Source organism: Mercenaria mercenaria, chromosome 2 (assembly GCF_021730395.1).
Source record: "Mercenaria mercenaria strain notata chromosome 2, MADL_Memer_1, whole genome shotgun sequence".
NCBI lineage: Eukaryota > Metazoa > Mollusca > Bivalvia > Venerida > Veneridae > Mercenaria > Mercenaria mercenaria.
Genome location: NC_069362.1, coordinates 91,880,268 through 91,902,109, shown reverse-complemented (window position 1 = coordinate 91,902,109; position 21,842 = coordinate 91,880,268). Strand labels below are relative to the sequence as shown.

Below are 21,842 nucleotides of genomic sequence, written 5' to 3'. Positions count from 1 at the left end.
GACGGGAGGCAAGGTGAAAAAATCGGGATTTTGACCCTCCCGCGCGGGAGATCACATGTATGTTGTAATACATTACAAGTATAGGAAACTAAATTTATTAACTGATTTTTTTTAAACAAATCTGAAAGTTTTGGCAAAGCTGTCAACCACAATAAAAAAATGACCACATATTCTATGAAAGAAGCTAAACCTGTGGTTAAGATAATCTTTGTGGTCCTTGGCCGAATTCATATGCTTGAATATTTAAAAAACAACATACCAGAACATCTCTATCAGTAGCGAACACCTGACCGATAGAAGTGTACATTGCAACTGTCTCATCAATTAGTATTTGATAGGATGCTGGATTAAACACTGGTCCATTCTCATTCCTCACAACTCTTACAAACAGGGTGGCAGGTACCCAGTTTTCTGGATACCTCGAGTCATAGACATGCACTGTCACCTGCATAGTAAATCAACATTTTATGTCTTATTTTCAGAAATTTGTTTTTTCTTGTTTCATTTAGATTTAATATTTTTTGTAGAATATTTCAGTACTGTAACTGCAACAGTGTATCATCATTCTGCACCAGTAGAGACCTGTGCTCCACAAGTAATCAACAACTTCTCTACATAAAAAAAACAGAGCTGTATAACAAATGACTTCAAAGGGCAAGCACCTATATCCTTATATCTCACACTTGTTTCTGTCTGCTTTTGAAAAAAAAAAATTATTTCGTTTCTTTTTCTTTCTTTTTTTTTGAAAATTTACTAGTACATACAGTGTAGTTGAAGACATTTCTCTGGGACATGTTGAATGATCTTGCAGTCTCTATCAATCCATTAGGCTGTAAGGTGAAGTATCCTACGCCATTTCCAGTTGGTTGTAGTTCATAGACAATGGATCCCTGCATACAGAAAAAAGTACAAGAAATTACTCATTAAAAATGGATCCCTGCCTGCAGAAAAATGGACATGACCATGTTCATTAAAAATGGACCCCTGCCTGCAGAAAAATGAACATGCTAACTGAAAGACAATGGATCTCTGCCTGCAGAAAAATGGACATGACCATGTTCATTGAAAGACAATAGATCCATGCCTGTAGCAAGAGCATGATCATGTTAACACAGGACACCTGCATTCAGAAAAAAATAACAAACACATGTTTATTACCTACAGCTCTTTGCATTAAGAAAATATGAAGATGCTCATTAACAATGAATCAGTGCAAATTTACAGTTATAACATGAAAAAGCATCTTTGAAAATTTATTTCTGATGTTTTGTAAAATAAAACACCTTTTTGAATGGTTTATCAGAGTATCGGTTTATAGTACGAAACACTGACCTCTCCATCTGAAATGATATCTTGATCCCTCGCTGTAATAGTTTCCACACTTGTTCCAATATCAACATTCTCATCAATAAATGCCTCAATGACACCGTTTATCTGGTTTTCGATTTGTGGTGGCACATCGTCATACTCTACATTGATTGTAATTACTGCCGTGCCGGTTTTCTCCGGGTTTCTTTGATCTCTGGCTTCTACAAATGTCTATAAAAAACCCACACACATTATAAATGCAGAAATTCCAATTTTTACTAAACAATTTAAAATTAAGGATGATCAAAATGACCCCAAAAATCTTATAAAGACTCACATGAGACAATGCATTTTTCCCTTTATAAGATACATGTTGAAGTGAGTTTACATCATTCCACACCTTGAATCACTACCTTAAACCAGTTTGTAGCTACAAATTTAAGGGAAACATATTGGAAGCCTATGACCAAATCTGCTTTGGCCACTTAGACCCCATCAGAAAATTTCAAATCTGGCATATTGAATTGTATGCTTCCTCTTTCCTGCAAAAACAAGCCCGTAATAACAGGAAAATGTGAAAAAGCCATTTAAGCTAATGAACTGACATCTATGTCTGGAAACATAATCTTGATTAATTTGTTAGCAGCAAGGGTTTACGCCTTTCCGGCCAATGCACACCAAGGTAAGCTTACACGTCCATACAGGCTGATCATTGTCTGCACTGTTTGCTATTAAGTCAGAAAATTTTCTGTAAACGTCCCTTTGAATAATAAGTGGAACTGTCCAAATTGAATAATGGACCAGTCTATTTCAGAAATTTAGCAAGGTAAAGGTTAGCAGGACCCTATACTTACTCGGAAGACTTTTGTTCCATTATTGCGCAAGTCTCCTAGCACATATATTCCACCCTCTAGATAATCAATGTCAAACATTTCTGGTACTCCTTCACCTCGCATTGAATATATAAGGACATCCTAGAAATATAAAAAAAAATTGAGTTATTCTCATGTAAAAAACTGGAAATCACTCACTCCTTCCATCACCGCAATCATGAATTGAATATAAATACTTAGCCTATTTCAATCCGTGTATAATCATGATTTAAGGAATGTTAAAAGCTACCATATCACCATCACTGCATTCAGCAAATACCTATGCCATCCCCATTTAAGGAACATAAATTATTCCCCTATCCTGTCATTTCAGGGAATATCAATACATACCACATCCAAATCAGTTTCTTTTATTTAAGGAATGTGAATTCCCTCCCTGAATTACCCACTTTATCAAAATCTCTTTGTATTACTTAAAATCAGGAATACCTTCCCTTTTATTAAATACATTATTTCAATCAGTCCCTATTTACTAAGGGAATGTAACTACCTCCCCTCTATTACATACCGTACCTTTTCCCAAATCAGTTTCTATAATTTAAGGAAAGCAAATGATTCCCCTGTGTTGAATAACATATTCCAATTTGTTTCATTCACACTTAAGGAACATGTTTACCTTCCCTATATTATATATCTAACCCCAATCAGTTTCTACTATTAAGACACATGACTTATACCTCCCATATTCCATTATATTCAGTACATCAATACTCACATTATCGCCATCAGTTCCACTCATCATATGGATAGGTATCCTGGTATTATGATAATCAAATATCCTAACATTTCTGCTGGCAATAACAGGAGCAAAGATATTACGGAGCACTGTTACATACAGGTGAGTGTATACTTTTTTCGATGGAAAATTCACATCATAGACTTGAAGCTTTACCTGGAAATTAAAAATAACACTTGGCATTTAAATGGAAGTATAACATACCTGGTAGAATGAATAATAACAAAAATGTGTCATTTTATCAAACAACAATTTTTTTAAAATGTAGTACATTTGTATATCTGTCTGATATGCCATTGCCTATGTGCAATACCATTCTAAAAGTAACTCATAAGTTTATTTTATTTTGAAAAGAAATAAGTATTAGTCTCATAACAAATCAAAATTTTGGGCAACTGTTTCTGTTAAATCCCCTGTTTAGCAACTAAAACTTACATCAAATTCTGTAACTGGGTCTCCAAGGAGACTGTTTCTCAGCTTAACAATGGCCTTGTTTGTAACTGGATCCCTTGACACATTGAAGTAGAAAGGAGCTCTAAGCTCTCCGACGACTTCATAGAACAGTTGACCCTGGAAACATGTAACATATATTACACACACTTGAGTATGCTGTACATGAACAAGTATATAAACAAATATAAAAAACATCCTTACACTTTTAAGATTTTCTTTTTATATAAACAAAGAAGGATTTTACCATGTATTGTCTTGCTGATTAAAACAAGTTTCCCAAAATGACCTACCTTTGGCTATTCCACCTTAAGGTATTAGGCCCCTAATAGTAATGTTTAAAAAATGGCATTTGATTGGTATATTCTTACAGTTGACCAAGCTTCGCACTTTGTTGTAAATTTTTAAAAACTTTTACCATGCTGTTTTTTAAAAAGTTTGTGTAATTTATGGTATTTCCTCAAGCTCAAATAGAGACAAATTTCAAAGTGGCGGCCTTTATCCAAAACGTTTGCAGAGAATTCATTTTACCATTATTTTTTATGAAAGAAACATCAAACTATTGGTAAACAATTATAAAACTTAAAATAAAACTGTCAATATCATTTTTTCTAGGGTGCCTCAAGTAAACAGATTTAATGAGATAGAATTCTAACTCCAACATTGAAAAATTAAGGTCGAATCCTGCGGGTCTGTTTTAAATTTTGCTCACTTCATTCAAAAAAAACCTTGGGGCAGAAGTAAAACCTACCTACATTTCTTCCACAATATGTATTCTAAAGAATGAAGGCAAAATAGAGAACTTTTACCGCATGTAACTCAGTATTTTTAAAGATGTCTAACTGTACCCCTTCTGTTTCAGAGGTGAATCCACTTTGAAAAGCAATAAATTGCTTATCAAATAATTTTTTTTCCACTTTTGTACAATAAATCCCTTCCTGGTGTACTTTGAATGTGTTAGAATGGAAATAGATTTTAGTTTTGCGTGCTTTGTTGGCAAATAAAACACATTTTTAACAAAGCACACAAAACTAAAATCTATTTTCAAAGTAATAACTGGCCTGTGGCAAAGAAAAAATAAACCAGAGAATCATAACTAGCCCTTTTATGTGAAAATACGTATCAATGCCTCTGTTTCTTCATTTTTTTTCATCTTTAATCTTACATGAACAAGACAAAACATAGGATATAAAATACTTACAGCAAATGAATCAGGATCACTAGCTCCTATGTCAACATTCAAGGTATAACCAGGCTGTTCAAGCTCCGACACTACAGCAGTGTAGTTCGCCGAATCAAATACTGGTGGGCTGTCAAACACTACCTCAATAGTAACTGTTGCTATGGAAAATTTCTTCAGTGGATCTGGTACTGAATCCTGGGCTTGCACTTGGAACTGTAAAGTGACAGCTTAGTAAGAATATACAAATGGAAGATGTAAATCTCAAAAGAATCCGATTTTATGAAAGATAATAACTGATCATTCTACAAAATAGCAAAACAAAGTTGAAACTAAGAATGTCCCTTTTTAAGCAACTATAATTTCAAAGAAAAATAATTGAAAATCAAGTTTGATTGAAACTGAACATTACATATTAATCTTGAAAGTACAGAGTAATTATAAACTCTCTTTTCTATATTTTCTTGCAAAAGAAACACATGTTCTACCGCTTTAATCAAGCAACACATCTAGAGAAAAATACATAACTAGACAACTAGAATGTGTCTGTAGGACAAAGGGTGTGCCCCCCATTGGTACATTTGTCACAAATACGGGGCAATAATTCAAATGTTTGCAGTACTAATGGGGTTCAGCCTAAACAAACATTTTATGAAAAGGATTCATTATTCTAGGCCATATATTTTTGAGCTATGAGCATCACAAACAAAAAAATCCACTATTTTGGCTATTTCAAGGACTATAACTCTGTAATAAACGTAAAGATTCTCAAGAAGAATGCCAAGTGTGAAAGGTCACATCATGATAAAGACTCAAGCAAGGTATCATGAATTTACATTAATACTTTTTGAGCTAGGTACATAATTAGGTGAAAATGTGCATCTTTTTACTATTTCAGGGGCCATAACTTTAAAAATAGGGGGTGGAGCTGGCCAAAAAATAGGAGGTGTGCAAGTTTATATCATGATAAAGACTTATGCAAGTTTTCAACCATTTATATTAAATACTTTTTGAGCTAGATGCATCAAAAGGTGAAAATGTGCATTTTTGACTATTTTAGGGGCCATAACTCTGAAAATAGGGGGCGGAGCCAGACAAAAAATAGGAGGTGTGCAGGTTCATATCATGACAAAGACTCATACAAGGTTTAATCAATTTATATGAAATACTTTTTGAGCTAGGCACATCACAAGGTGAGAATATGCATTTTTGACTATTTCAGGGGCCATAACTCTAAAAATAGGGGGCGGAGCCAGATGAAAAATAGGAGGTGCGCAAGTTCATATCATGATAAAGACTCATGCAAGGTTTCATCAACTTCGGACGGACGAACGGACGTAGGGACGGACAAGACCAAATCTATATGCACCCCACCACTCATGGGGGGCACGAAAATGACATCAAATTTGCGCTAACACAACCAGAGCCGCAGTATATGAGCCATGCCTTGAGAAAACCAATATAGTGCATTTGCAACCGACATCTGCTCAGTCTGGTCACGATCCATGCTGTTTGCTAATGGTTTCTCTGATTGCAATAGGCTTGGAAAGCGAAAAGCATGGATCCTGACCAGACTGCGCAGATGCGCAGGCTGGTCTGGATCCATGCTGGTCACGAACGCACTGTGTTAGTTTTCTCATGGTGTGGCTCATATCTTCTTTGTCAATAGAGTAAATTCATACAACAAGAATGAATTTTGACTGGACTTGCAAATTCTTCAAGATAACCGTAATTACAAAAACAAGCGATTTCATGATACTGAACTAAATAATTATAACACAACCTAATTCTTCGCAAAGTTATTTTGCTATAAAAATGATAGATGCTTTGTACCTCATATAAAATCATTTCTTCACTGACTGACCCTACAGCATTACTGGCAATTTATAAATGAGAAGTATACAACTGAAAATGAGTTTGACTAAAATCTAGCAAAGTTCTGAAATTTAACCAAGTTGCTCCTATAAACAGTAGATAGGGTAACATTTGTGAGATTTTTATGTTGCTAGGCTTCGTTACTCCTCAATTACTAAAAAAAATTCTATATTACTTCAACAGTACATGGAAACAGTAAATGGCTACAAAATGAATTCTTTATACAATGTAACACAGAAGTCTGATGTCTTATCAAATCACAAAATCAAAATGACAGAGAATAAAGACTTAGGTTTCTGTAGCACATTATCAAACACTAAATAAAAGTGGTGTAAAGCTTTCATTCTACACTACAATATATATATGTAATACTAAAAATTTACCACATATCTGTTGTTATCTTTAGCATCATCCAGTGGTCTTAACAAAATGATTTGACCTGTATTTCTATCTAAGAAGAAAGTTCTCGAGTCCAGTGCTTCCCAGTTACTGTCTTTCTCAAAGGTAACAGTGTCCTGGAAGAAAAAAGTTTGTCTCAATTGTTGGTTTTTATACTGTTTTCAATAATATTTCTGGAACATACGACCCTACATTTAATCTATCCAGTGTTTCTGTAAGCAGTACCAGTATTAATGTAGGTTATAGAGAACTTCCTAAACACGTACCAGCACTGGGTGAAAGCTCATGCACATCAATGCATGCTCAATTTAGCATTTTCCTGCCAAAAATGAGTGGACTTACCTTCACCTGTTTAATTTACTTGTACTTATTTCAAGGGGATAATATTTCCTGCTTTTTTTATCTTGACACAGTTAATGAGTAGGCTACATTTACACAATTTCAGCACAGAGAACACTTGCAATATTCACTACTGCTATTTTTGGACAAAATAAATTAAATGTAAATGCAACTGTATACTGGGGTAAAGGCCGCTACACACTTTGTAAATAATAAACTTACCCCATCTGTGTCTGTAGCATTCATCCGAAGAACAGTTGTTCCAACAGCTTGTGTTTCATCAATGGAGACAAAGTAATTCGCTCCAAGATTATCTCTGAACGCAGGTGCTTGTGGATTTCTATTAACATTGATAGTGACAGTGGCAGTGGCTTGATCAGTCGGGTAAAAACTGTCATATGCAATGATCTCAAACTGTGAAGACAAACAAATGCAAAGACTGAAATTGTTTAAGTTATGCCAATAACAAACCTCGATCAATAAAATTATCCTTTATACATTTTTAATATACACTGCAAAGGATCTGTTATTTTTGTGCCTAGTATTTAGACAGGTAGGTCACTTAGTGTAGTCGCAAATTTATGGTCCTGATTATAATCAAGCATTATCTCTTAAAGTGTAACAAGCTGGAAGCCTTAAATTCTGAAAGGGATCTGCAGACGACATAGTAGGCGAAAAATTAAAATCCTTTTAACTGTAGTAGAAATAACATTTCTCATATTTATTGAATAATATGCATAGTTAAAAAAGAAACGACTGTTTAAAATGTGAGTGTGTAATTTTCATGACGTGACTAATCACATGCCAGTTCAAGATAACACCTTAAAATCAATAATCAAATTCACATTCCACTTTTATTTATGGGTGTTATTCATTTTTACAAAGGACAATGTAAGATAGAGATTGACTGTCATATTCTTGGCAGGATGATTTGTCACAATTAGTGAGTAGGTTATAGGAAAAAGATGTTTCCTTTTGTGAAGAAAGCACCAAACTTTGTATGTAACTATTTTGAAGTATGCTGAATCCAAAAACAGGAGGAGACACGCAGTTCACTAACCTTGATTAGCTTAAAATGAGGCCCCAAAAAGGGACATATATTTTATTTATTTTAATCATATATTTTTGAAAGCAATGTCAAAAAGGTTAATTTATAACCTAAATAAGTAACTATTGTTGACATAATATTTATTTAGTTACATATTAGACACATTTAATATATATGGCACTGACAAATGACATAGATGAGGCCCTAAAAGGGGGAAATTAAAAAAAAATCATTTACAGGATGACTTTATTTTTAAGTGTGAATATTATATCACTCAGGTAAACAAAACTAATTTTAGTATTAAATTATATCAAAATATTATTTAAACATTCTTAACATTCTGAGGTTCATTAAGGTTTTATAAAACAAGTTCACATAATATACATACATACTGTAATTCATATAATCGATTTTACAGTGCTTATACTGTACATGGGGTACTGTTAGTTCGATTTCCTTATTATTATGCATTCAAAAGAGCAGCTAAAGAAGGGGTTATTTTGTGTTTTTCTTTTAATTCAGTATCTAATTTAAATTCATGTAAAACGTATTATACAAAACATAATTTATATGTTTTTCAAGACAATTAATGAATTAAGCTAAAGCATACGATCATCCTAATGCTTTTTACAACAAAAGAAAATGTAATGTGAACTAAATGTATTGTTGTATTTATTATTGCTAATTTATACTACATTCAATGATACTAATTTATTTGAATTAGATTAAGATTTCAAGTTTAAGAATCAGTTTAAATTCCGCTTTCTTGAAAATAGCACTGGTATTGTATGATAGATTAACCTTTGTATGGTTTCAACCAACGATTTTCCTGTTGATCTGACAACACCTTTACCACTAGACGGTCTCTCCCCCACTGAACCTCTCCACAGAGCTTATAACTATAAACATTTCTAAAGTGCAGTGATTTACTGCAGACACCCCAAGAATGCAAATAGTTACATATAAAAAATTGTTTAAGATGAAAATATGATACAGAAATAAAGAAAGTCATACCAAATAGAGTTGGATGCAAATTTTTGAAGGTAAAGATTAATCGATTAGTTTATAAACAATGTCTCCTTAAAATATACAGAGCGACAGTTATTTTGCGTATTAAGCCTTTTGACAAATAACGAAACAGTGTATTTTCTGTCTTAGGTTCCAAATCGGCCTATATAATGATATCATATATCTGATAAAAAAATGATCATTCAGAACATTGTACTTGTGGGTCAGAGTTGAGTATACTCTGCATCTCGGTATAGCCGATGGAGCTCATTCAGCATGGGTAAAACGACTATTGCAGGCCGTCCTAGTTAAGTCCTAGAATAATTACTTGTTTAGGGTAATGTCCCAAGCATTTTTTCGTGAACTTACAAAAGTTGAAAGAAAAGTAACGACCAAGATACCCTAAACAAAAAACATTTAATTTTAGGCGTAACAACCCTTTCAATATTTAACTTAAACCGTAATAGATTTGCAAGTATTTCACTCTCTAGCACACATGTCTTCAAAATGTCTAAGTACACAGGATTGGCTTGATACATTTATATCTGCCTTTGTATGTATTCTTGTAGTTATGTTGATGAGTTTCCTCCAATGAAGCGTATTACATAACTAAAGCCAAGTACCATTTCTCTTGTCCATTTCCAGTTGACAGGATTAGCAATGTCAATGTATGCTATGAATTCCTGTCTACAACCTGCCTGATACAATGTTTTTTGCTACATACATGAACATCTCTCAGGGGGTTGCTTTCAATACGTCTAATTGCTTAAGAAAATATATTCTCTGGCTTCATTTTTATATTTCTTTGCAAGATAGAACAACCTATCCTTCCAGTTGCCATGTGCGCTTCTTGAATATTTTAACACAGCATAACTATAAGTAAAGATATCATATGCCTTGCAAACGTATTGAGACAGTATCACAACCAGGTAATGCATTATAAAAGTGTTAGCTTTAAGTCTACGTTCTTTGATGTGTCTTTTCCTGTTAGATTTTTGTCCTTGTTTTTATGCAAAAAAGACTGCTTGCTATGGAATTAGTCAGCATGTACCAGAACTGTTTGGAACAGCCAAATGAAGCTACAGCTAACAACTAACAATCTGTTTTACTATAGAAAATAACAGAGTGTATCAGTATTGGTTGCTCGTAACATTATCCCTTTGTGGTTTTGTTTTTATGCATCTGCGGCAAACAAATGTGTACCTTGTCGCACGCATACCAGTTAGTGCACCACATGTTGTAACTTCGAACTTTTGGAACAATACATGGTCATGTTATTAGCAAAGGTATCAAGCTGTAAGTCAGTAAATGGTGCCAGATAAAATTCTAGTTCCTAAAGGAAATAGGCAGCATGAAAACATCTAAATTACCTGATGTTCACATTTCTAACATGTTTGGGGAGAGAAATTAAGGTATGAACATTCTAAATAGCTGACCTTCTTTATTCTAGATAAAATTGACAAATTTCAAATGGCTACAGCACAGAGCAGGACCCGTTTTAAATGTATGTAGCTGACATTTTTACATTTTCTTAAAGAATATTGTCAGTGCTGAAAAAAATCTAAAGAAAATTGGGGGTCATGTACTTCAGTCAAACAAACCAACTACAATATCAACTTAAAATGATACCCCAAATTGTATGACCTACATTTCCATAATAAATCTGTCATGCTATCATATTATTGCGAAAATGCTTCCTATATGTCAAAGATAGATCTGTTATGCAAGTTTACAAGTTATGTGATTTCAGCAAAAAAAAATGTACAAAATAAAGGAAGGAAAAAAGCTCTATAGAGCAAAGAAAGAGGACTCCTTGAATGCGCCATTTTGCGACTAACATGATTTTTTTCCGCGCCAGTTTTCTATTTAGTGTCTGTATACCTTTATAATTGTGACCCTTGCATTGCTTCATTATGTTGAATCTGGATTGACCAGTAAGGACTCTTGACTTTCATTACTATGTGCACTTCTGTGTAACACATTCATGTATAAGAAATATAAATTTGTCAAACAAATGTATTAGAGAAGTACTGGGAAGCCTATTACAATTCTTAGATATCTATTGAATGGGTGTTATTATCAGTTTCTTTATTTTATGGGTCTTTGGATGAGTTGTTAGATCTGAAAACATGATTATGTCATAATTATACTGTTATGTAACATACAAAAAATATCCATTGAAGGGCCTCTCTTTTTTATATAAATCTATTGCCCTAATAAATACAGATATGTAGGTGGACCTAAACATGTGAATATGTTTTACTTTTTTGATATTTTATACATTATATCCATGAATTCTGTTTCTTTACTTAAGTTTAGTTCAGTAATATGATATTTTAACACTTGAAATAAATTAATTTGCCCTTAAAATTTTAACATTTTCCCTTTAAAGGACCTCATATTATTTTCCTGAGTTATGTATATTGAATGTGTATAAAATGTAATTGAATAAATTTTGTGTCAAGGATTATAATTGGTTAAGGTAATGAATTATCATTTTTGAAATTGTTACAGATATATTCAATTGAAATAAATAAAAGGTAGTTCCCCTTTGGGGCCTCATGTTTTGGTCTATTCAAGCCAACAGATCGTATATGTAGTCCATTTCTGATCTAGTACACTTTATAATACTTAAATACAAACTTCCAAGCTTTCTTCATAAGAAACATCTTTTAACACACAGTTTTGAAATTAAACATGCAGTAAAATCTGATTACCCCCCTTTTTAGTATGTATCTTGAGAAATAAGAGTATTTTGTAGTAAACTTTGTATATCTGTCAATACCAAATGGTTGTTTGTCTATGATAGTAATATTTTATTCATGTTTAGATCATATGAAACATTACTTTATAGATAAATTTCAATTTAAAGGGAAAAAAAAAATTTTTTCAAGACATTTTTACCTCCCTTTTTTAAATTGATTTAAAAGGAGGTTCCAGGGCAGATATAGCGTGTCTCCTCCTCTTGTAGGATTTGGGATACCTTAAAGTAATTTCATGCAAAATTTGGTGCTTTCTTCACAAAGGGGAACATCTTTGCCATTTTTTGTTCCTTATCTTACTCGCTAAATGTTTTCATGACTTTGCATATAGTCACACAGCGACTATTGCAGCAATATTTACATTGATAAAATAGCCTTTTTCCATTTCTTTTTATTGGTCAAGTTAAATTAGACAAATAAATCATTGATCAATTTCTTGAATAAATAAATAAACATCCATGTACTTTAACCCTTACCCTGCTAAATTTCTATAATGAACTTGTCCATCTTTCAATTTTGACAGTACCATTTACTGTAAAAAGGGGTGTTTACCAAAAAGATATTGATTGAATGGTGAAAAGTGCAGATCATGATCAGACTGCATGGATATGCAGGCTGATTATGATCTACACTGGTCGCAAAGGCAAAACCAATCATGTCCAGCATGGTAAAGGTTAAAGGATGCAACTTTCAAATCATAAAATAAAAGTAATTAACGCTAACAAGAGATCTCTACAGGACAGCACATTCAACTACTTTACATATGACTAATGGCCATAACTTGGCAAGACTTATAATAACAGAGTGATATCATTACAACTTATAATAAATTTAAATTTCATTATGACAATGTTAACAACTTGCATGCAAAACTTCAACCAAATTTTCTAAGTAAAAAAAGGTCCATAATTTGAACTTAATTAAAAGTTATCTAACGTGATTACTTCACTAGGTCTGATGACTAGAAAGTATTGCGTGAAGTTTCATTCCAACACATATAGTTGTTACTGAGATATAACTTGATAGTTAGCTGAACACTAAACTATAACCAAATTTTCTAAACAAAACATCACCTATTGAATTAACTTCAACCAAGCGTTATCAAACTTGGTTATGTGATCTGATGACTGGGAAGTACTGAGAAACAGCTTGATAAATTGTTGCATGCAGAACTTTAATTACATTTTCTAACATGAAAGGGACATAACTTAAATTCAATTCAACCAAGAGTTATCCTGCTTGATTATTCCAAGGAAGCATTGAAACTAAATGTTAAGTTTCAGTCCAATATATGCAATGGGTACTGACATATAATAAACTTCTTTGCAAAACTTGAACTGATGTGCGACTCAAGAGAACCCCGGTACCAACATAGATGCCAACACCTGGGTGAGTAGAGTAATTCTTCTCTGAATGGCGACAGTAGGGTAATTTTAAATATGGATTGAGTGGCTATCACTTTATTCTCTATACTAAAGTAATAGCAGAAATGAAATGAAACATTACCAGATACTGCTGAGCAACGGTTCCATCACGGTTCATGTTTTTGGTGGTTCTGATGGTGCCATTATTTCTGTCGATTTCGAAGAAAGAATTTGATGATTCAAAGCGCCCTGTTGATTCATAGATGATCACACCCTGTAATCAATATAATATAATATAATTAATGAAACTCAGCCTATCAGCCTACGGAAGATTATCAATATATAAGGGGTACAGATTAAGAGCATTTTAAAGCAAATTAAACTACTATCCAAAGATACTTCATATCATTATAGTCTATGTATTTTTTCAATAAACCCCTAAATTCTTTTTTTCTACTGTAAATATCTACTTCATTAAATCTAAGTGAAAAAATCCTATCTTTTTTTTTTTAATCCACATATTCATTTCTTAGCCATTTCAAGACTCTAAAAAATCGGCATTTTCACAAAAACCCGTTGAGCAAATGAAAATAATTCATACACTCTACCATAGCAAAAAACACAAAGTGATAAACTTATGGCTTGGAAGTCCCAACTGGCCTTTCTGGTACACCAAAAGCCATAATTGATCCAGAGGGTTTTTATAAAGCTAGGTGTATTATTATATTCAGGAGGCATATCCCAACCTTATATTGACCTTTGTTTTTTAATATCATAAATTGACATTGCTATATGATGTCCTGTTTGTCCCGTACCGTTATTATTGTAGTGTGTGTAGCACACTACCATTATCAGTTCCTCAAAGGCCGCTACATAAAATGATATGCTGAAATTACTACATACCCTTCTATCTGAATCTTGGGCATCAGTATCAACTACAAATGATCCTGCAGGAGCGTTTCTATCCAGAGAGCGGATATATGGACCAAAAAATATTGGGGAGACACCATTACGCTTGATGGTAATGGTAGCAACCGCTTGAGCACATTTCAAGTATGGACCTCTCTCGTCACAGACTTGCAGTGATACCTGAAAATGCCATTAAGTAATCATAATGAGCCACATCATGAGAAAACAACCTAGTGCATTTGCGACCAGTATGGATCCAGACCAGCCTGCGGCATCCGCACAGTCTGGTTAGGATCCATACTGTTCGCTTTCAAACCCTATTGCAATAAGAGAAACTGTTTGTGATAGTGTAAAACAGAAAATCAGAAAATACTCATGGGAAAAAAATGAGTGCTAAAAAACTGCAAAAAAAGAAAAATAAGAATTAAAAAAAAAAAAAGAAATTAACACCAGAAAGATGAATGTACAAATTAACGAGAAAAAGACATACCTGGTTTGAAGGTGGACCAGAGCGAGACACTGATTTTCTCAGTGTTATAACTCCATCTGTTGGATTAATGTAGTAAAACTCCAAACTACCAACATCAGTTATTGAGTATGTCAGGGCATCCTAAAAAAAATATTGAACATAAATCTATAGATACTACATTGTATCAACAGCTAACAGGAGTTGTCCTCCATCTAATGGTAACAGCACTCTCGGCTATTTCGATGCTAAACAGTGAAATAAGGCAAACATGAGGAAACTAGAGCTATCACAGGAGACATTAATACCCCTGTAAAGGAAGTTTCTCAACTGACTAGAAAATATCAAGTATGTGGGGAAAACTGGGGTGTTCCAGTGCCTCATCATCCATCTAAGAAGAAGTATACCCGTAATAATTATCATGGACATTTAACTTTGAATCAAACACAAGAGACAGAATAAAAGTGCAAAGAAACATCAACTAGACATTCTAAGTATAAAAGGGGCATATTTCAAGAAATATTTCTTCCACAGTAATGGATCTTGTGGTTATGATGTTGGTGATAACGTGGAATAACTATTTCATGTTATTCAAAATAAATCAGAACTTTAACCTGAAATTCTAAGTTAACATGTGGGGCATAATTCATGGGATATTGTCAGAATCATAGCTGATACCTCAGATGATGGTGGTGAGTTATGAAAAAAAAACACAGCTATTTTGAGTTTGAAGCAAAAGTTATAATGGAGATCAGGTATAAGAACATCAAAACTTTAACCAAGCTGTAGATACAGAGACAGACATCAACGATGTAAGATTGCTCAACATTTACTTTGCATCATTAAGTTTTAAATCACAAAAGAGTAAACAGCAACATTTCACGTACAAAAATCGAAAGTAGTACCTTCTTGCAATAATTCTCTTCCAGATCTGTGACATTTACCATATTTCAAAGATGAAACTTTCTGAACTAGATCCACTACAGAACAAAGGCCCTTATTTCAATCATGCCAAAAAAATGAAATAAAGAGAAAAAAATACTGATGAAAACTTACATTATCTGCATCTGTGGCATTGACATCAAGAATGAATTCTCCAATGGGATGTGTGTCCCAAATTTCTGCATTGAGGTTACCAAGGTTAAGTATGTCTGGTGTATTTGGATTCCGTGTGACTCTGATAGTGAGAGTATCCTGGTCAACTTCATCTGGGTAGACAGAGTCAAACACTCTCACTTGCAGCTGAAAATCATTTCATAACATGACCAATGTAATGTGCTTGAAGAAATTTTTTTTTCCAAATCAGAAAAAAAGTTACACATTTGCTCAAGAACATTCCAACAAACTTTCATGACTCTAGCAAATTATATTCTGAAAACATGAGACACAATCTTTTGGGTCCTAATACACATATTTTTGAGTGAGTCAAGGGACATAACTCTGGTTAAAAGGTGTTATATAAAATACAGGCACACACTTTCTCAAGCTTGTTAACAATCATATGATGTTTGATGACACCAGATGAGTTTTTTTTGGTTGGTTTAATGTCACACCAACACAATTATAGGTCATATGGCGCATTCCCAGCTTTTGATGGTGGGAGAAAGACCCCAGATACCCCTCTGTGCACTATTTCATCACAGGCAGACACCTGGGTAAAACCACCAACCTTCTGTAAGTCAGCTGGATGACTTCCTCATGTTTCAAACCCACATCAGGGGGTTGGGGGTTGGGGGGGGGGGGGGGGGGGGGGGGGGCAAGTGATTCCTGGTCAGTGACCATAACCATTCAGCCAAAAATAGCTTTTTGTAGATATAGGTACACACACAAGGAAGAGTTTCAGGGATATAGAATAAGGCAAATACATGTGCCCACCTCTTTAGAATTTTGCTGGGCAGAAAAACGCAATATAAATTTCCTGACATAATTATAAATTATTTGTGTACAAATGCATAATAAGTGCAGTATAATGTATCTACTTACAATGTACTCATTGCTAAGGTCCTGTCTAAGGCTACTGTCCTGTTGAACTAAAACTTGCGCTTCATTTCCATTCACCACCAGTTTAAACAAGCCCAGAGCAAGGTCCTCTCCAACAATTTCAAATGTCAAAGTTCCCTATAAAATAAATTTGTTTTCTAATCACTATACCTTTATTACTGACAATATTATGATTGTGCTATTTTACAGTTTTAGTATCTCATGCATTTAACCCTTACCCTGCTAAATTTCTATAATGAACTTGTCCATCTTTCAATATTGATGGTACCATTAACTGTTAAAACGGGTGCTTACCAAAAAGATACTGACTGAATGGCAAACAGTGCAGACCATGATCAGACTTGCACTGTTTGCTATTATGTTAGTGAATTTTCAGTGAACACCCATTTGAATAATAATGGTACTGACGTTGAATGATGGACCAGTCCATTTAAGAAAATTAGCAGGGTAAAGGTTAATACAAATGTTTATCAGTATAAATATATATAAAGACATGACAATACAAGAAGACTGTTTACTGATGTGGTAACACTAACCCTGAGGTCTTCATCTCTGGCCTGGATAGTGAAGAAGGATCCATCTGTCTCCTGTCTTGTTTCCAAAATGGTTGGGGCTAAATTTGGCAGATTCAAAAATTCTGGAGCAAATCTGTCTCTAACAACAGTGATCTGGACCTGGGCTGTATCAGTCCTTGCAGGATTGCGTTGGTCAGATGCTTCAATTGTTAACTATGTAAGAAACAGAAATTAAACTATTATTGAAATTTAGTTTAATTTGATGAAAAATTTGTAAACATGAAAAATACCTAGTATATAACTGTCACTGAAAAAGTGTGATTTAAAGCAGTTTTTAAAATAAACTGAAAAACCATTACGATCAGCCTAGCTTTGTAAATGTCTCCTATACTGTAAATGTCTACTATAATATAAATGTCTCCTATACTGTAAATGTCTACTATAATATAATGTCTCCTATACTGTAAATGTCTACTGTCTCCTATACTGTAATTGTCTACTATAATGTAAACGTCTCCTATACTGTAAATGTCTACTATAATATAAATGTCTCTACACTGTAAATGCTCATAATATAATGTCTCCTACACTGTAAATCTATTAATATATGTCTCCTACACTGTAAATGTCTACTTAATATAAATGTCTACACTGTAATGTCTACTATAAATAATGTCTCCTATACTGTAATGTCTACTAAATATAATGTTCTATCGTAAATGTCTATGTCTCCATACGAATTGTCTACTATAATGAACGTCTCCTATACTGTAAATGTCTACTATAATATAAATGTCTCCTATACTGTAAATGTCTACTATAATATAAATGTCTCCTACACTGTAAATGTCTACTATAATATAATGTCTCCTACACTGTAAATGTCTACTATAATATAATGTCTCCTATACTGTAAATGTCTACTATAATATATATGTCTCCTTTGCCCTGTGAAATCAGTATAAAACTTAAGACTTAAAATATAGTAAGCAAAATAAAATGTCAAACTGTTTTGATAGAAATGTGCAACTCCACTTTAACCATTTAGTTATGAATCACTACTGTTTTGTTCTCTTTTGATAACTGTTCCATTTACCCCACTACACATCAAAGTAAATATTTTCGAAAATTGTAATTCAAAAACCTTAAATGAGGGTTCGAGATTATAAAGCTGACATCTGAGTCTCGAAACCCGTGCATCTGATTGGCTGTTAATGAGTAAAACACTGAAACTGACCAGTTGCAAGTTCTGTGACTGGACACCAAATTAAAAGTTTTATATCTTGAAACCAGATATCAGCAACATACCGTGTAAACCAGTCTTGGGTCATTCTCCAGAGAGCCAACAACCATAAATGTAGCAGAAAATGGGTAGATGAAGAAGTTTTCTGATTTATCTCCACCAACTATTCTGTACCGTACTACATCCTGTAATTGTAACAGTGAAACAGCTATGCATACTCTTTTTCTTAAAACAAACACACACCATACGGGGCCCATAAATAAATTTTTAAATAAATACTTTTCTTTAAACACGTTCACAACAGAATTTAAGCTATAGTTAGTTTGCATATCAGCTATATGCAGCAGTCAATCAACATCATCAACAAGTTCTCTGCAAGTAATAATACTGACTTCTCCACATAAGTTATAGGTGCAAGACACCTTTGACACAATGTCAGTCATTAAGGAAAACAGATGCCTCGCCTACAAATTGATCCCAAGACCTACTTGTTTGAAATTTTGTATCCTATCTACTGAGCTTACCCAGCAAGTTTTTCTCATAAACAAAGGTAACACAAACTTACTCATCAAATCAATCAAAAAGTGCTACTGAATTATTGCTTTGTAGATATTGCAAATAAGCCAATTAACCTTTAGCCTGCTGTGGCAAGTCATTCTGCCTTTGCGACCAGTGCAGACCAAGATCAATCTGCACATTTGATCATGGTCTGCACTGTTCGCAATTCAGTCAGTAAATTTTCAGTGAACACCCCTGCGAATAATAAATTTTAGATGAGGGGGGGGGTGGGTGGGGGGGGGGGGGGGTAAATCATGTTCAAAATCTTACGCCATCTGCATCCTCAGCAAGAATAGGTGTAGATACTGGATAAAGAGGAAGTTGGTCTTTTTCCCACACTTGCCCAGTATAAACCTCTTGAGTGAAGATTGGAGGGTTCTGGTTGCGTCTTACTGTGATATTGACAAGAGCTGTTGCTGTCTGTGTAATACTCAATTCCTCTTTCTTCGCCCTAACTGTCAACTGCAGAAAGAATTTTAGCTTAGCAAATGCAATTTCATTACCGTTTTTTTTTTTTTTAAACTTACTTCATTGTCAATATTTGGTTGTATTCCTGGCCAGAAAAAAGTAATTTTTCTTCTAAGTCTAATGAATAGAAAATTATCAACCCAGCCTGTGAGCAAATTAAAAGCAACTCTAATTTATAAAGAAACTCTGGGAAAATCATTTCAAACACCTACCTCATAAAAAGGTCTTTCCCTGACGCTGTCTGTACGAAGGTCAGTTCTTACAAGGATGTCTCCGTTAGAAGCAACCTTGAAGTACTGGTTACCGTCTGCCCCTTCTACAAGACTATATATAATGTTTGGCTGAAAGAGATAAACAATTTGTGAGTAAATCAACTTTATTGAATAACTAGAAGATAAAACAAAAGAACATATGCAATGCACCTCTCGTATATCGAACTGATTTTAGGATTCTGTACTTACCACTTGTATGGTCATATACATTGTAAAATATGTTATATATACATCCCCCCATTACACCCATTTTCTGCTGATAGCCAAACGTGAACATGTTCATTTCGAGCGCTCAACGCGAAACTAGTCTAAGTGTACATAGAAATAGAAGCAGATAGACTAGTTTCGTGTTGAGCCCTCGATTTGTATTTTATTCATATTCATAAAGAACAGGAAGAATTTCCAAGGGCAACTTTATTTACAATAGTCCAATAAAACTTAAAAATCATTTTAGGACTTATTCAAAGTTTTTTTCTGTTGAAACCAAATAATAACTTACGCCTGGGAAAGCTCTAGCCTGAACAACAACTTCATCAACAGGTCTGTTTTCATCAATGGTTTCTGCATAACTTGGGGCGGTAAAGGTCAGAGTTCCCTCCAACCGATCGATAGTAACCTTGATATTGATGAAACTCGACTTCTGGGGTGATCCATTATCTCTTGCATATGCTCTCAACTGAAATTTGAAATAAAAAAGTCTCCTTAATAAAGACATTGTCTCAGATAAAATCAGATATTTTTGCAGCTGAAAATTTGTTATTTCCAGAAATTGGTATAAGTTTATATGAGGGAAAACTGTGATTTATGAAGAAATTGTAAACATCCTGCATTTTCTATAAAAGAAATACTGCGATTTATTTTTCACATATCCAGATATTTAGTGCATATAGCATAAATAAATCCATCATAAAAAAGTCCAGTTTTGGAGAAACTTACAACCTTCTAATAGGTTTAGTTGGTTAAATTACAAGTGGAATCTGTAAGAAATCTCAAAAGAAATTTTATAAAGACAAAATAGACATTCATATGAGCCGCACCATGAGAAAACTTACATTATAGTGCATTTGCGGCCAGCATGGATCCAGACCAGACTGCACGGATGCGCAGCTGGTCTGGATCCATGCTGGTTGCAAATGCACTATGTTGGTTTTCTCATGGTGCGGCTCATATAAATTCTGTGAAATCCTTTAATATGGCTGTACAACATTTTGTGTGTTTCACCACTGCATCATCAAACGTAGAACACATCTCAACTAACAAACCCAATTTGCAGTCATTTTATCTTTAAAATTTGAATAAAATGACTTCATGTCCCAGATTGCGCAATTTTAAGCCATAGCAAAAAGGATTTAACAGCATTTTATAAAACAAGTGTGTCTTAATGGCCCTCAGTTACTCACCTGACCTTGACTGCTTGAACTTAAATATATGTATGATACACTGAGTCATGAATGGTAAAAATGATGTCCAGTATAAATAAGTGGCCCCTACAACGAGCAAAGTGCCAGCATGTGGGCACATTTGGGAGAGAATCTTACAATGATGTTACAGACAATGTTTCTTTAAGACCCAGCAACAGTTCATGAGAAGGAGTTATTTTAAGGGCCCTATTTGAACAAACTTGTGTCAGGACCCTACAATGATGCTACAGACCAAGTCTGATGAAAATCCATCAAGCAGTTAAGAAAAAGTCATTAAAATATATTTTATCTGAAGCCCTAGCAGACCCTGAAAGGGAGCAAGCACCTCCATTTGAACAAAACAATTCATTAAGCCATTCATGAGAAGAGGTAGTTTGAAGGCATTTATATGTTTAGCTCTAATGGCCCCTAAAAGCTAATGAAGATCTATCAAGCAGTTCATGAGTAGCACTTGTTTAACGGTTTCTCTGTTTTCAACTCTAGCAGCTTCTAAAAGGGGTAAAGTTGAACCATTTGAAAAAAAAACTTATAAAGAGGACCTTGCCAGGATGCTCCAATTAAGTTTGTTGTAATTCTGATGAGTAGTTTCAAAGGAGAAGATGTTTATGTAAATTGTGGAAGATGGAC

At 34.0% G+C, this 21,842-nt stretch overlaps 1 protein-coding gene across 1 annotated transcript in view; it reads right to left on the bottom strand.

Moving 5' to 3' along the window:
• LOC123562369 (uncharacterized) overlaps nucleotides 1–21,842 on the bottom strand; it is a 221,535-nt gene that overhangs the window by 49,825 nt on the left and 149,868 nt on the right. Inside the window, exons 91-109 of the mRNA XM_053537208.1 lie at nucleotides 20,294–20,470; nucleotides 19,735–19,863; nucleotides 19,325–19,516; nucleotides 18,562–18,681; nucleotides 17,275–17,466; nucleotides 16,721–16,855; nucleotides 15,794–15,979; nucleotides 14,762–14,881; nucleotides 14,266–14,451; nucleotides 13,505–13,636; nucleotides 7,403–7,594; nucleotides 6,826–6,957; nucleotides 4,589–4,783; nucleotides 3,373–3,507; nucleotides 2,917–3,093; nucleotides 2,163–2,282; nucleotides 1,333–1,539; nucleotides 765–890; nucleotides 260–445 (exon numbers count right to left, since the gene is read on the bottom strand). Of these exons, the coding sequence (XP_053393183.1) occupies nucleotides 260–445; nucleotides 765–890; nucleotides 1,333–1,539; nucleotides 2,163–2,282; nucleotides 2,917–3,093; nucleotides 3,373–3,507; nucleotides 4,589–4,783; nucleotides 6,826–6,957; nucleotides 7,403–7,594; nucleotides 13,505–13,636; nucleotides 14,266–14,451; nucleotides 14,762–14,881; nucleotides 15,794–15,979; nucleotides 16,721–16,855; nucleotides 17,275–17,466; nucleotides 18,562–18,681; nucleotides 19,325–19,516; nucleotides 19,735–19,863; nucleotides 20,294–20,470 (3,039 nt within the window). The remainder of the gene's footprint in view (nucleotides 1–259; nucleotides 446–764; nucleotides 891–1,332; nucleotides 1,540–2,162; nucleotides 2,283–2,916; nucleotides 3,094–3,372; nucleotides 3,508–4,588; nucleotides 4,784–6,825; nucleotides 6,958–7,402; nucleotides 7,595–13,504; nucleotides 13,637–14,265; nucleotides 14,452–14,761; nucleotides 14,882–15,793; nucleotides 15,980–16,720; nucleotides 16,856–17,274; nucleotides 17,467–18,561; nucleotides 18,682–19,324; nucleotides 19,517–19,734; nucleotides 19,864–20,293; nucleotides 20,471–21,842) is intronic.